Genomic DNA, 13,292 nt, shown 5'->3' with positions numbered 1-13,292 from the left:
ACTTGCTCTGTAGACCAGGCCCACCTCTGCTTCTCAAGTGCTGGGATTCAAGGTGTGTGCAATCACTGTGTGGCAAAACTATTTTCATTACCTTTTTTTGAGGCAGTGCTTGTGTATCCCAGGCTGGCTTGGAACTTGTTGTGTAGCCAAGGATGACCTTGAATTTCTGACCTTCCTATCTCCAGCTTCCAAGTACTAAATTTTAGTCTTGTAACACCATGTCCGCTTATGGGATTTTGGGACCCAGAACTTCCTGCCTGCTAGGCAACCATCCTACCAATAGACCTGAGCCCGGCTTTGAGACAGTATTTCACTGTATAGCCCAGGCTGACTTCAATCATTGGTCTCTAATGATCCTTTCCTTCAGCCTCCTGTGTAGGGGAAGGATAGATATGAGCCACCATGCCCAACTGAAACTCATTTTTTTTTCCAAAAAACTAAGCATGCCTAGAGCAAAGCCAAGGCTTATTTTTTTTTCTAAGACTTTATTATGTATACAAGGTTCTGTTTCCATGTTTGCCGGGAAAAGGCCTGCGCGCCAGAAGAGGGCATCAGATCTCATTATAGATGGTTGTGAGTCACCATGTATGTAGTTGCTGGGAATTGAACTCAGGACCTCTGGAAGAGCCACCAGTGCTCTTAACCTCTAGAGAGCCATCTCTCTAGCCCCTGAAGTTCAGTTTTAATGGTCTTGGGACGGGAGAAGAGATGTCAAAGCCCAGAAGTGATTCGATAAGGTAAGCTTGTGAGAGCCTCCTCAAACAGTGAGAGACTCGCTATTTCAGCAAGGTTGCTGAAAAGACAAAAGAAAGCGGGGGAGCCTGTCAGTATGATTTCATTTAAATTTTAGCTGCTTTAGCTATCACAGCCCTGAAAGTTATTTAACACCACCCTCCAGGGTTCCAAGATTCCCCAAGCTTGAGGGACAATCGTCTTCAGATTCTACAACTATCTCTTATCAAGTCAGGTCTTGCTTAGCCACCCACTTCTGTAAGTGCAGCATCAAGAAGACAGAAGAAGCAGGAGGATCTCCCTAAGTTTGATGAAAGAGGATAAAAAAGTGGAAACGTTGTTGGAAAGTTTCTGCATCCCAATAAGTCTCTCTGCCAACGCAATAATCCAAATCAGACCAAATCAGACCAAATTAGAAAAACCCCAGGTTTAATAGATATCACGCTCCAGATGGCTTTCTAGCCTCGCAGAGAGGAGACAGGAAAGGAAGACTGAAAACCCATGTGTTTATTCTCTGGGGGGCATTTTAATACCCTGTGGGAGTGGTTTTGAGCATCTCTGGGGGGGGGGGGGTCATCGTTTGGCTGACTTTCTCAGGGGTGGAGTCTGGACTGAGGCAGCACCAGGGAAGGGGGCTTGGAGCTTCCATCCGAACATTCCAAACTCTGGATATACGGCAGCCAGGGGCTGGAATGAAGCCTTTACCCAAATAGTAGTGAATTTAAGGGTTTTCCTCAATGACCACAGAGACTCAATTCTGCCGGAAAGACTGTTCCCCTCTCCTACACAAAACACCTGTGGTAGCTCTCATAGGATGAAGTCTAGGCTAGAGCTCCAGGAGAGCACTCATCAGCAGGAGACAGTGAGGATCTTGGGGTCAAATTCTTAATTGGTGCTCGCCACCGCTCAGGCATAAAAGACAGCTCTACTTATTCAGAAATCCAAAGAGGTAGGCGAGTGGGTGGGGTGGAACCAGGCCAGGTGTGGAGGTCACTGTGTTCCCGTTCTTAGCAGCTCTACCCGCAGCCACAGCCCGCCCTCCGCGCGCAGGATCAGCTCCGGCTGCCTGCGGGGCTCCTTGTCGTCGGGCAGGACACGGAAGCGCAGCAGTGTGAGCGCCAGCGCCACCTTCATCTCGCTCATGGCGAAAGTCTGTCCAATGCAGTTCCTGCGGGAGGACGGGGTGGGGACTGCACCGGGACCCAGGAAGGCACTCCCCAGCCAGACACACTCTCAGTCCCAATTTGACCGGGTCTCTGATGCGCCTGGTCAGTCTGAGGGGCAGAAGGGCACTAATGTGCCTGGGACCCTGCATGGCTTTCCGTATTACTGGGGCCTGCCATAGCTTCAGTGCCAACTCAGACCAGGGCAGGACTCCGAGTACAGAGCCTTTGACCTTGCAACCCCGGGTTTTGCAGGCTTTTGCACACAACCCAAGCAAAGGTCGGTAAGGAGACTCAGAATCTTGACCCAATTGTCCCCTGTCCCCACTATCGGACTCAGATTCCTACCCCTTACCCCAAGATCACCGATCTCACCTGGGCCCCGCAGAGAAGGGAATAAAAGCCAGAGGCGACCTCTTCTGTGGAGTTTCTGGGTCAAATCTGAAGGGGTCATAGACCTGCAAGCCAGGCAAGACTATGCTAAAGGGTCGTGTCTCTCGCTACATTCTGCTGGCCGCAGAAAAGACAAATACAGAAAAAGCCGGATGATAGCTCTGGTTTCCCAGGTAGGCCTCTTCCCCAGGTCCCAGAGTTGGGGAAAGGGCAGAGTCACACCTCGGGATCTGGCCAGACGGAAGGATTGTGATGAACCCCGAAAATGCTGATGACACAGACATTGCCTGTCGAGTAAGGGGACAATGATGAAAAGGTCCACGTTGTTTCTGGGGACCACCATCCTACCCAGACCCCTCCTCCCACTGATACGTAGGGCACCTTTGGGGATGACCCGACCATCTGGCAGCACAACGTCCTTGGTGCAGCAGCGGGAGATCATTGTGACCGGAGGATGCAGCCGCAGACTCTCCTTGATGCACATGGTCAGGAAGGGCAGCTGGGCCAGGTCGTCCCTAAAGAACATGCCACATAGTTAACCAGGAGCAAGACCAAAGCCCTGCCCAGCCTCCCTGCCACTCAGTGAGACTGATCCATACACAGTTCTGTACCAAAACTATTGTTCTTAAAAAATAACTATTTTTAAAAAATTATGAGTGTGCATGTGTCTCCCACATATGTCTGTGGAGACCAAAAGAGGGTGTCAGATTCCCTGGAGGTGGAATTATAGGTTGTTGTGACCTGTCTGATGTTGGTGTTGGGATCTAAACTAGATTTCTCTGGAAAAATAGTTAAATGCTCTTAATTGTTAAGCATCTCTGTAGCCCCTTGGCTTTGGTTTTATCAGGTTTGATGTTCACCTTGAACTAGTTATGTAATGAAGGATGACCTTTAACCTTGATTCTCTTGCTTCCACTTTCTAAGTGCTGGGATAAAAGGGATATTAGTAGACTCCAGACATGCTCATGCATACATGAGAAGTTAATATCTGATAAAATAAAGAGGGCGTGCGCACACACACACACACACACACACACACACACTCAGGAAATCTTGAAAATCAACAGATAAAGGATATATGACCCAGGGGAAAAGTAGAGAAAGGATATAAACTAAGAATTCAAGGGTGGGCAAGCATAAGACATCTAAAAAGAGATATCCAAGTTGAGTCTATTATTCCTGCAGATAAAAGGACAAAGATGGTAAATTCCAGGCTAGCCTGGGCTATGTAGTTAGCCAAGTCAATAAAAACCAAAGAAAGACTGGCTTAGTGGCATACATTTTTAATTCCAACATTTGGGAAGCAGAGGCAGGTGAAACTTTGTGAGATTCAAGTCATCCTGGTCTACATAATGAGTATCAGGACAGTCAGGGCTAAGTAGAAAGATACCGTCTCAAGAAAGAAAGAAAGAAAGAAAGAAAGAAAGAAAGAAAGAAAGAAAGAAAGAAAGAAAGAAAGAAAGAAAGAAAGAAAGAAAGAAAGAAAGAAAGAGAAAGGTAGATCAAGCAGCATCAGACATGGTGGCTCACATCTATAATTGCAGGACTTGAAATGCTGAGGCAGGAGGAGGCCAAGCCCAGACTAGGCTATGCAATGGCTAACCAGTCAACAGAATAAGAGCTTGTCAAGAAGATGAGCAAGGTAGTGACTAAAGAAAATGGGAAATGCCAGCACTGGGGAGGCAGAGGGAGGCAGATCTCTGTGAGTTTGAAGCCAGCCCGGTATACAGAGTGAGTTCCAGGACAGCCAGGGCTACACAGAAAAACCCTGTCTCAAAAAACAAATTGGAAGAATGAAGAAGAAAGAAAGAAAGAAAGAAAGAAAGAAAGAAAGAAAGAAAGGAAGAAGGAAGGAAGGAAGGAAGGAAGGAAGGAAGGAGGGAGGGAGGGAGGGAGGGAAGGAAGGAAGGAAGGAAAGAAGGAAGGAAGGGAAGGAAGGAAGGGAAGGAAGGAAGAGGGGAAGGAGGAGGGAGAGGTAAATACACCAGATTATGAGTTAACAGAGATGAAAGACTTCTGGCAGTGGGAGGGATGTTATGTCACATCTATTCCAGGTAAGAATTAACAAGGTATGAAGACTGACTGAGGTGTGAGGTGGTAGAGGGGACCCATACATTGATCCTGGAGATGTAGACATGTACAGAGGCTACCTATAGTGGACAGATGGTAGCCCATGGACCCAATACTAGGGTACTTGAAAAGCAAGGTCTATACGATGAGCTAGGGCTGGGGATGAAGCTCAAGCAATAGCACTTCCTACTGTGTCCAAGGCCCAGGGCTCCATCCCTGGCACTGAAAAGTGAAAGCAGTAAACTAAACATTTTTAGGGTTATAGATGGTTGATAAGACCAGAATGATTTTTCCATCTCTAATAAAGAAGAACCAGGAAGAGACTTTGAATATGTCATGAGTTCTTGGGGCTGGGAAAATGGCTCATTAGATAAAATGCTAGCCAAAGAAGCATGAAGAGTGAAGTTTGGATCTCCAACTAGGAGGTCATAGCTGACCCAGAGGCAGATCATGCAAGCTCTGCTCAGAGAGGGACCATAGGTAAAGGAAGTGGAGAAAAGCCAAGACATCTGATGTCAGCACCCGTCCTCCATACACAAGCACATACACATGTACACACATTTGTCTGCATACATGCAAATACCCATACACACATGTCCACCCTCTTACACACATCATACACATACTTTTAAAGTTCTCAAGCTGAAAAGATGGCTCAATAGTTAACAGCACTCATTGCTCCTCCAGATGACCTGAGTGTGGTCCCCAGAACCCACGTTAACTGGTTCATGGCTGCCTTTCACTCAACTTCCAAGATATCTGATGCCCTCTTCTGTCATCTCTGACACACACACACACATGGCAGACACTCATGCAGCCATACACATATATGAAAATGTATAAAAATTAAAGGTTAAATAATTGCTAGATTGGTGTGGGAAGTTCTTCTGTATGTGTTGCTTTTATTGATTAATGAATAAAGAAGCTGCTCTAGTCTTTGATGGGTAGAATACAGCTAGGCAGAAAAACTAAACCTAATGCTAGGAGAAAGTAGGCAGAGTAAGTGAAAATCCATGTAGCTGCCACAGGAGACAGATATCTCTGCAGGAGCTGCTGAAACTTTGCTGGTAGGCCATGACCTTGTGGTGATGCACAGATTAATGGAGATGGGTTAGTTTAGGAAGTAAGAGCTAGCTAGAAATATGCTTAAGCTATTGGCCAAACAGTGTTGCAAATAATATAAGTTTTGTGTGATAATTTTGGGAGTCTGAAGCCGGGCGGTGGTGGCACATGCCTTTAATCCCAGCACTCGGGAGGCAGAGGTAGGCGCATCTCTGAGTTCGAGGCCAGCCTGGTCTACAAGAGCTAGTTCCAGGACAGGCTCTAGAAACTACAGGGAAACCCTGTCTCGAAAAAAAAAAAAAAAACCAAAATTTTGGGAGTCTGAGTGGCCGGGAAACGAACAAGCAGCCCCCCCCAACAAATTGGTGCCAATGTGGGTGACTACATCCATAAAACCTGAGAGAGCATTTCTTTTTTCCCTTGGATGGGCTCTGTTTGCTTGCAGAAAGTAGGACCATCATGGCTCCTTTAAGAGAGGTCTTTCTGATTCAGTGGTAGCAGAAAAAAAACCCAAAATACCAAAACATGCGGTTTCAAAATGGCAGCTTCCCAGCACAAACTCTGGCTTTTTGAGGAGGCCAAGCAATTGAATGGGGTTTGTGGACAGCATGCTGCAAGTTACTTGGTAGCAGCATGGGCCAACTGGTTACCAGAGTTGAGGTGGTGAGTGTGGCTCCCACTCAGCAGTCTCAGAGGCAGTGAATGGACCTTCACCATGTTGGACTGGGTGGAGCCGACAGGCAGGACCATGGAGTTGGTCCTAGACATGCCTGCTTAGCAATAATAAAGAAAAAGGGGGGCTGGAGAGATGGCTCAGTGGTTAAGAGCATTGCCTGCTCTTCCAAAGGTCCTGAGTTCAATTCCCAGCAACCACATGGTAGTTCACAACCATCTGTAATGAGGTCTTGTGACCCACAGGCATACACACAGACAGAATATTGTATACATAATAAATAAATAAATATTTTTTAAAAAAAGAAAAAGGGTGCTTCTGTGATGGAGGACTCTCATTGGTTAATAAAGAAACTGCCTTGGCTTTTTGATAGGGCAGGATTTAAATAGGTGGAGTAGACAGAACAGAATGCTGGGAAGAAGGGAAGTTAGTCTGACGCCATGCCTCTCCTCTCTGAGATGGTCGCCATGAAGTCAGCCACCAGGTCAGACATGCTGAATCTTTTCCGGTAAGCCACCACCTCATGGTGCTACACACATTAATAGAAATGGGTTAGACAAGATGTGAGAGTTAGTCAGTAAGAGGCTACAGATAACGGGCCAGGCAGTGTTTAAATAAATACAATTTGTGTGTTGTTATTTCGGGTGTAAGGCTAGTCATGTAGGAGCAGGGCAGGACGAGAAGCAGACCTGCTCACCTCATCACTAAACTTCTGGTCAGAATATAATTACAGATATGCAATAAAGATAGATTCAGATGAAAAAAACCTATTAATGGGTCACAGTGTTGAACAAATGTATATAGGCTTGAGAGAGAAAGAAAAAAAGAGTAAAGAAAAAAAGAGTTATAATAGATCACAGACAGTCATAGGTTAAAGGAGTAAAGATTATAAAATAAATATTAAACTTGTAGAAAAAGTAATAGAGTAAGAAAAATAAGCCACATAAAGATGAAAAATACACAGTCTAGATTATGTGTATTATTGTGTTTTCTTTGAGTTTTTTTGACTGTGAATGAACTAAGTAGAGAGAGACATTTCATTGTATAGGCTCTTAAGCTAAATATTTTAAAGGTATCTTGACTTAAAAATTTTGTCTAAGGATTTGTTGCTTGTTTCCACAGAGGATTAGATCCTGTGGATTTCTTCCAGACTAATGTGGTTTTATGGACTAAAACCCCTTGAGGGGCTGGAGAGATGGCTCAGAGGCGAAGAGCACTGACTATTCTATTCTTCTAGAGGTCCTGGGTTCAATTCCCAGCAACCACATGGTGGCTCACAACCATCTGTAATGAGATCTGGTGCCCTCTTCTGGTGTGCAGGGATATATGCAGACAGAACGCTGTATACATAATTAATAAATAAAACTTTAAAAAAAACCCTTGAAAGGTAGCCGTGAACATCCCCCAAAATTACTTTGCCCAACTAAAATAAATGTTTGTTTACATTTAAAGGGGGATATGTTATAGAGATGAATACTTTGCATTGGTATGGATCTTGGTTTACTGACATAAATTTAAGGTCAATTTTTTATATGTATATTTCTGCTATTGATTAAGGTGTTGTGCTTGTGCAGCTCATTTAAAAATATAATGTATAATTAAGAAATATAGATCAATAGAGAGTCATCTATAATCGTCAAGATTGTAGTCATGTTAGTTAGGTTTTCTAGATGTACAGAGAGGTATTTTCAGATCGATAGATACTCTTCAGATCTTTCAAAGACTACAGAATATGGCATTTAAAAATGTTTTAAAAACCAAGCTGAATGCTGGGAGAAAGTAGGTAAAGTCAGTGAGAAGCCATGCAGCTGCCACAGGAGACAGAAACCTCTGCTGGAGCCCGCTGAATCTTTGCTGGTAGGCCATGACCTTGTAGTGATGCACAGATTAATGAAGATAGGTTAGTTTAGGAAGTAAGAGCTAGCTAGAAATACACTTAAGCTCTTGGCCAAACAGTATTGCAAATAATATAGTTTCTGTGTGGTTATTTCAAGTCTGAGCGGTGGGGAAACAAACAAGCAGCCTCCTCCAACACTAGATGTATTGGTATGTGCTTGTAATCTCACACAGAGGCAGGCAGATTTGTCTGAGCTAGATTCCAGCCTGGTGTATAAGTGAGTTCTAGGACAGCCAAAGCTACATAGTGACAGCTTGTCTCAAAACAAAAATTAAAAACATTTTTTAAATGTATTGATCATTAAGAAAAATAAAAACCATAAAAATTCCAGAGAAAGGAAAACAAAGTAATCTGTCAAAGAAAAAGACATATGCATGGCTGATCAAAAGATGAATGCCATGTCCAACACCATTAGCACGTACAGTGGTATTTATTCATGTAGCAGAGTGAGCTACAACTTTTCAGATTCACAAACACTTCCAAGTTCCACACATATACTGAAGACACAAAGAAGTGAGCATTCTCCAGGTCTCTGTGTGGAAGGGGATTTTCCAAGAGCTACTATGTTATAGAACTCATAAGTGATGTTTTAAAATTATATATGTGTGTGTGTGTGTGTGTGTGTGTGGTTTTGTGTGTGTATGTGTGTATGTGTGTGTGTGTATGCATGAAGGTACCTGCAGAGACCAGAGAAGGCAACGGATTCCCTGGAGTTGGAGTTTCAGGCAGTTGTGAATCACCCAGCCTGGGTGCTAGGAACCAAAATCTGGTCCTCTGCAAGAACAGCAAGTGCTCTTAGATGCTGATCCCACTTCATTAATCCCGAGGCATTTTTAAATACGTAGTTTAACAGCTCATATTCTGAAGGTCTGACTTTAGCAACTGAAGTCTTGGAATTTGTTCTGCACAGGTATTCACACGTGATACAAAGGGTTGAAGTACACAGATACTTGCTACATTGTGTTTGTTAGAGGAAAAGGCTGAAGGACCAGCAAGAAGGCTCAGAGGGTAAAGGCACAACCCACAAGCACACAGTAATAAATAAATAAATAAATAAATAAATAAATAAATAAATAATAATAAATAAAAGAGAAAAATATTGGAAGCTAGGCAAATATTCATTAAAATTGGGAATGTTTTGATAAAATCATGATACATTCTGGCTGCCCTAAATAGCACAGCACACGTTTTTCTTTTTTTTCATTTTGAGTCAAAGTCTTATTTGTAGCTCAGTCTGCCCAGAGTTCACTCCAATCTGCAGCAGTCTCCGTAGTCCTGACACTGCAGCCTGAATTTCCAGGCTTTCCCACTCATGTTTATCTTGGATCTTACATTGACTTCCAAAGATTTTCAGTGGACACAACTTTGATTAAAGCTCAAGTTATTTATTGATTTATTGAGACAGAGTTTCTCTGTGTAGCCCTGGTTGTCTTGGAACTCAATCTGTAGAACAGGCTGGCCTCAAACTCACAGAAATCTGCCTGCCTGCTCCTGCCTCCCAAGTGCTGGGATTAAAGGTGTGTGCCACCACCCACTGGGAAGCACAAACTCTTAATAGTTTTAAAATGCTGTATTCCCAGCTCCAGTCTCATGAGGAACCTCCCTAGTCCTCACATGCATTTTCTAAGCATCCAGGCACATTACTCTCCCTGACCCCTAAGCATCTCACACTGTCTGATGCATGCTTCCCTTCTGGTATAGCAGAGATGTCTCCTTAACCTGAAGAAGTTCTGAGTGTCTCGTTCACTGTGCTATCAAGCAGCTTGGCTTCCTTTATCTTTTGCTTCATCAGTTAAGATCAGCCATTCTGCAGACTGAAGCAGGATGATCACTTGAGTCTGTCAGTTTGGTACCAGCCTGGGCAGTATAGCAGCTATCCCACCACAAACTGACCAACTTAAAAACGCATCTAGGAATGGGCATGGTGACATGATTTTATAATTCCAGCACTCAAGAAGGGGCATGAGGATGTGTAAAACTTTAAGCTGAGGCCTCTCAGGACTAGTGCTCCCCCCTCCTCTGGGAACCAAGGACCTAACAACTACACATGCACATACTGGAATGTTGGAGATTTTCCATCTACCTGTGTCCTTGTGGATAGAACTCAGTTATCAGAATTGGGGCAAGATAACCCTTAGATATGACTCAGTTCCTCAGACATGGTTAGAATGACTCACAGATGTTCCCCCTTACCTCACCTGATCTAGCAACCACTCTCTTGTCATGGCTCAGACCAATCATTGCTAATAGCCATTTGAATAAGCCAATTCCAATAATTGGAAAACAGCCCCCAGATTCCCCCCTTGTTTCTGTGGCTTTTTCCTTTAAAAGTAGCCTGTACCAGCTATTCGGGGTCTTTCTGTCTTCTCGAATGCTGAAAGACCCTGTTGTGACAGAATTAATAAAATCCTCATGCTTTTACATCAACTGTAGTATGAGGGATGGTCTCTTGGGGGCAACTCCTCCTCAGTGATTGGACTTCAGGGTCCAACAGATGGATCTGAGGTCACCCTAGTGTCTTAAGGTAGCTATCACTATGAAGAGTCACCATGACCATGGCAACTCTTATAAAGGAAGATATTTCAATGGGTCTGGCTTACAGTTTCAGAAGCTTAGTCCATTATCATCATGATAGGAAGCATGGTGGTGTGCAGGCAGACATGATGTTGGAGAAAGAACTGAGAGCTTTGAGATCTCAGAAGCTCAAGACAGCTCATTTCCCATTGCCTGCCGATCAGGATCCCCTGTGTACAGTGCACCCAGATGATTTATAAAAGTTTGCTAATTTTGACTAGCAAATTAGTGAGGTGGTAAATGTAAATGGTAAATTAGGGCTTTTTTTGGGGGGGGGGGCGTTGAGACAGGGTTTCTCTGTAGATTTGGAGCCTGTCCTGGAACTCAATCTGTAGACCAGGCTGGCCTCGAACTCACAGAGATCCTCCTGCCTCTACTTCCCGAGTTCTGGGATTAAAGGCATGCACCACAGCTGCCCGGCTAAATGTGGGCTTTGAGAGGTCTCTGTCACTAAGCACACAGTCTTTCTCTTGCTAGCTATCTCCCTGAGCTCAGCTTCTATGTACATCAAGCAATAATGGAAGAATCAACCAAAGGAGAGTCACTTCCCTGTCTGGGGAGCAGAGCCAAAGAGAAGGGCTATAGTACAGATCACAAGGACCTACGCTCACCATTCAATCTCCTCTGGATCACGGTCCCTCAGCAGCTCCCACACCTCCTGCCGGCAGCGCTCCTGGTATTCTGGGTGCCTCGCCAGGTTGTATAGGGTCCAGGAGAGCCCACTAGCTGTAGTGTCATGACCTGCAGGATCAACAGGAAGACTTACGTCTCTGGGCTGCTTCCATACCATAGGCTGGGCAGTGTCTAGGAAGCAAGGTCCTCAGGAAGGCTGGGGAACGGGTGGATGTAAGGAATGGAGAGATTCTCGGTGTCCCCCTGATAGATGACTCTGGGACTAACAGATCTTCTCCTTTCTGTAGCCCTGCATAGGGACTCTCACCTCCAAACATGAAGGTGTCAGCCTCTGCCCGAATGTCCTCATCAGACAGCTCCTCTCCATGTTCATCCTGTAGACAAAGCAAGACCACAGTTCATACAGTGACTGAACACTAATAAGTCTGTCTTGAGACAAGGCCTGACACTCACTGTGCACACAGGATTCCCTTGTATTATCTCCAGGGCCTTCCAAACAATTTCGTCCTTGGCTTCTTACTGTTCTTTGCTTCTTCTACCCAGCATCCAGCATTCACCTCTAAAACTTATCTCTAACCTTTTCCTCCTTTTCACAGCCACTGTTTATGCCTCCCTAGTACTCTCTAGATTAAGTTCAACTTCTGTTTTTTTTTTTTTTTCTTGGTAACATTGGACATTAGGATCCATGCAACTCAGACCCCAGAAAAGCCCACCTTGGCCAGCAAGAGCACATCAATGAAGTCTAAAGTCTTAGACTTAGCCTTGGCCTTCACGAATTCATCAACACCCTGGCTATGGAGGGTGCGGCGCCTCTCCCTGATTACAGCATCTGTGAAGTCGTGCACCAGGTCACAGGCCTTGCGGAAGCGCCGCCCGTCAGCAGTGAGGTAGTACAGGAAGTCCATGCGCAGGAAGAGCTGGCGCTGCCGTTTCATTATGAGGGAGCTGAGCTCCAAAATGGCAGCAATGTATTCACTGGGAGACCTGCAGGGCAGGCCAGAGAGAAAGCAAACTCTTAGGACACATAAACCCCCCTGCCCAGGCAGGGACCCAGGACTAAGATTAACCCCCTCTCACCGGGCAGTGGTGGCGAACGCCTTTAATCCCAGCACTGGGGAGGCAGAGGCTTCCATTTCCCAGGGATTTCAGGGTGGACACTGGCATTGCCCTCATCTCTCTTTCTTCTGATGCTCCTCTTTGATTTTTGCGGATCTGCCCCGTTTTCCACATCACGCTCAGATCTTTCCCTCTCTAAATCCTACCTGACCGTCCCTCCTCTAAAGAACTGGTGGTATCCAAACTCAGCTGTGACATAAACTCTCATCTTAAATAACTATGGCCGCCTGGGAAACTCAAGATGAAGTTCTCATCCTTCTGGATGACTAGTCAACATTCTTAACATCTAGCTGCCGGCTGGACCTGGTGTTCATGCTGTAAACCCAACACTTAGGAAGAAGGGGCAGGAGGATTGTGAGTTCCAGGACAATCTGGGTTATGTAGTATGACCCTTTCTAAAAATGAAAAGTTTCATGGTTTTTTTTACACAAAATAAAAGTTTCTTTATGTAGCCCAGCCTGACCTCAAACTCACAAAAGTTAAAAGAGAAGAAAAAAGAAAATAAAAGGAGAAAATAAGAACAAATTTCCACCATCTAATCCCGAGGGACAGCTAATCTTTTGTTGTTTGTTTTTTTTTTGAGACAGGATTTCTCTGTGTAGACTTGGCTGTCCTGGAACTCAGAGATCTGCCTGCCTCTGCCTTCTCAGTGCTGGGATTAAAGGAATTGGTTACCACTACCTGATGACAGTTAATATTTATTTAATAATTTTTTAAGCTTTGATCATATTCTTTCCCCTCTGCCAATTCCTTCTTGAATCTTCCCACCCATCCAACTTTGTTTTTTCCTATTAAAACAAAAAAACTCCAAATGAAACCAAAGGACACACACACACACACACACACACACACACACACACGGTGTCTGATTTGTGCTGAGCATGAGGTCTGCCTTGGAGTGTGGCAGATATACCCAGTGTCACTCCATTGAAGAAAACTGATTTGTCCCTTCCCCAGAAGGTACCAATGGAAATAGCTT

At 44.7% G+C, this 13,292-nt stretch overlaps 1 protein-coding gene across 5 annotated transcripts in view; it reads right to left on the bottom strand.

The window, feature by feature from the left end:
• Nucleotides 1-1,144: 1,144 nt before the first annotated feature.
• LOC119808492 (cytochrome P450 4F6) overlaps nt 1,145-13,292 on the bottom strand; it is a 30,565-nt gene continuing 18,417 nt past the window's right edge. For all 5 annotated transcript variants that reach the window (XM_038321047.1, XM_038321048.1, XM_038321045.1 and 2 more), the window contains exons 7-13: nt 11,911-12,181; nt 11,505-11,571; nt 11,176-11,305; nt 2,670-2,803; nt 2,511-2,575; nt 2,271-2,353; nt 1,145-1,900 (exon numbers count right to left, since the gene is read on the bottom strand). In XM_038321047.1, coding sequence (XP_038176975.1) covers nt 1,723-1,900; nt 2,271-2,353; nt 2,511-2,575; nt 2,670-2,803; nt 11,176-11,305; nt 11,505-11,571; nt 11,911-12,181 — 928 coding nt within the window. In that variant the 3' untranslated portion in view covers nt 1,145-1,722. The remainder of the gene's footprint in view (nt 1,901-2,270; nt 2,354-2,510; nt 2,576-2,669; nt 2,804-11,175; nt 11,306-11,504; nt 11,572-11,910; nt 12,182-13,292) is intronic.

Source organism: Arvicola amphibius, chromosome 2 (genome assembly GCF_903992535.2).
Source record: "Arvicola amphibius chromosome 2, mArvAmp1.2, whole genome shotgun sequence".
Lineage (NCBI taxonomy): Eukaryota > Metazoa > Chordata > Mammalia > Rodentia > Cricetidae > Arvicola > Arvicola amphibius.
The sequence above is the reverse complement of the archived record's forward strand: the minus strand, read 5'-3'. Positions and strand labels throughout refer to the sequence as shown.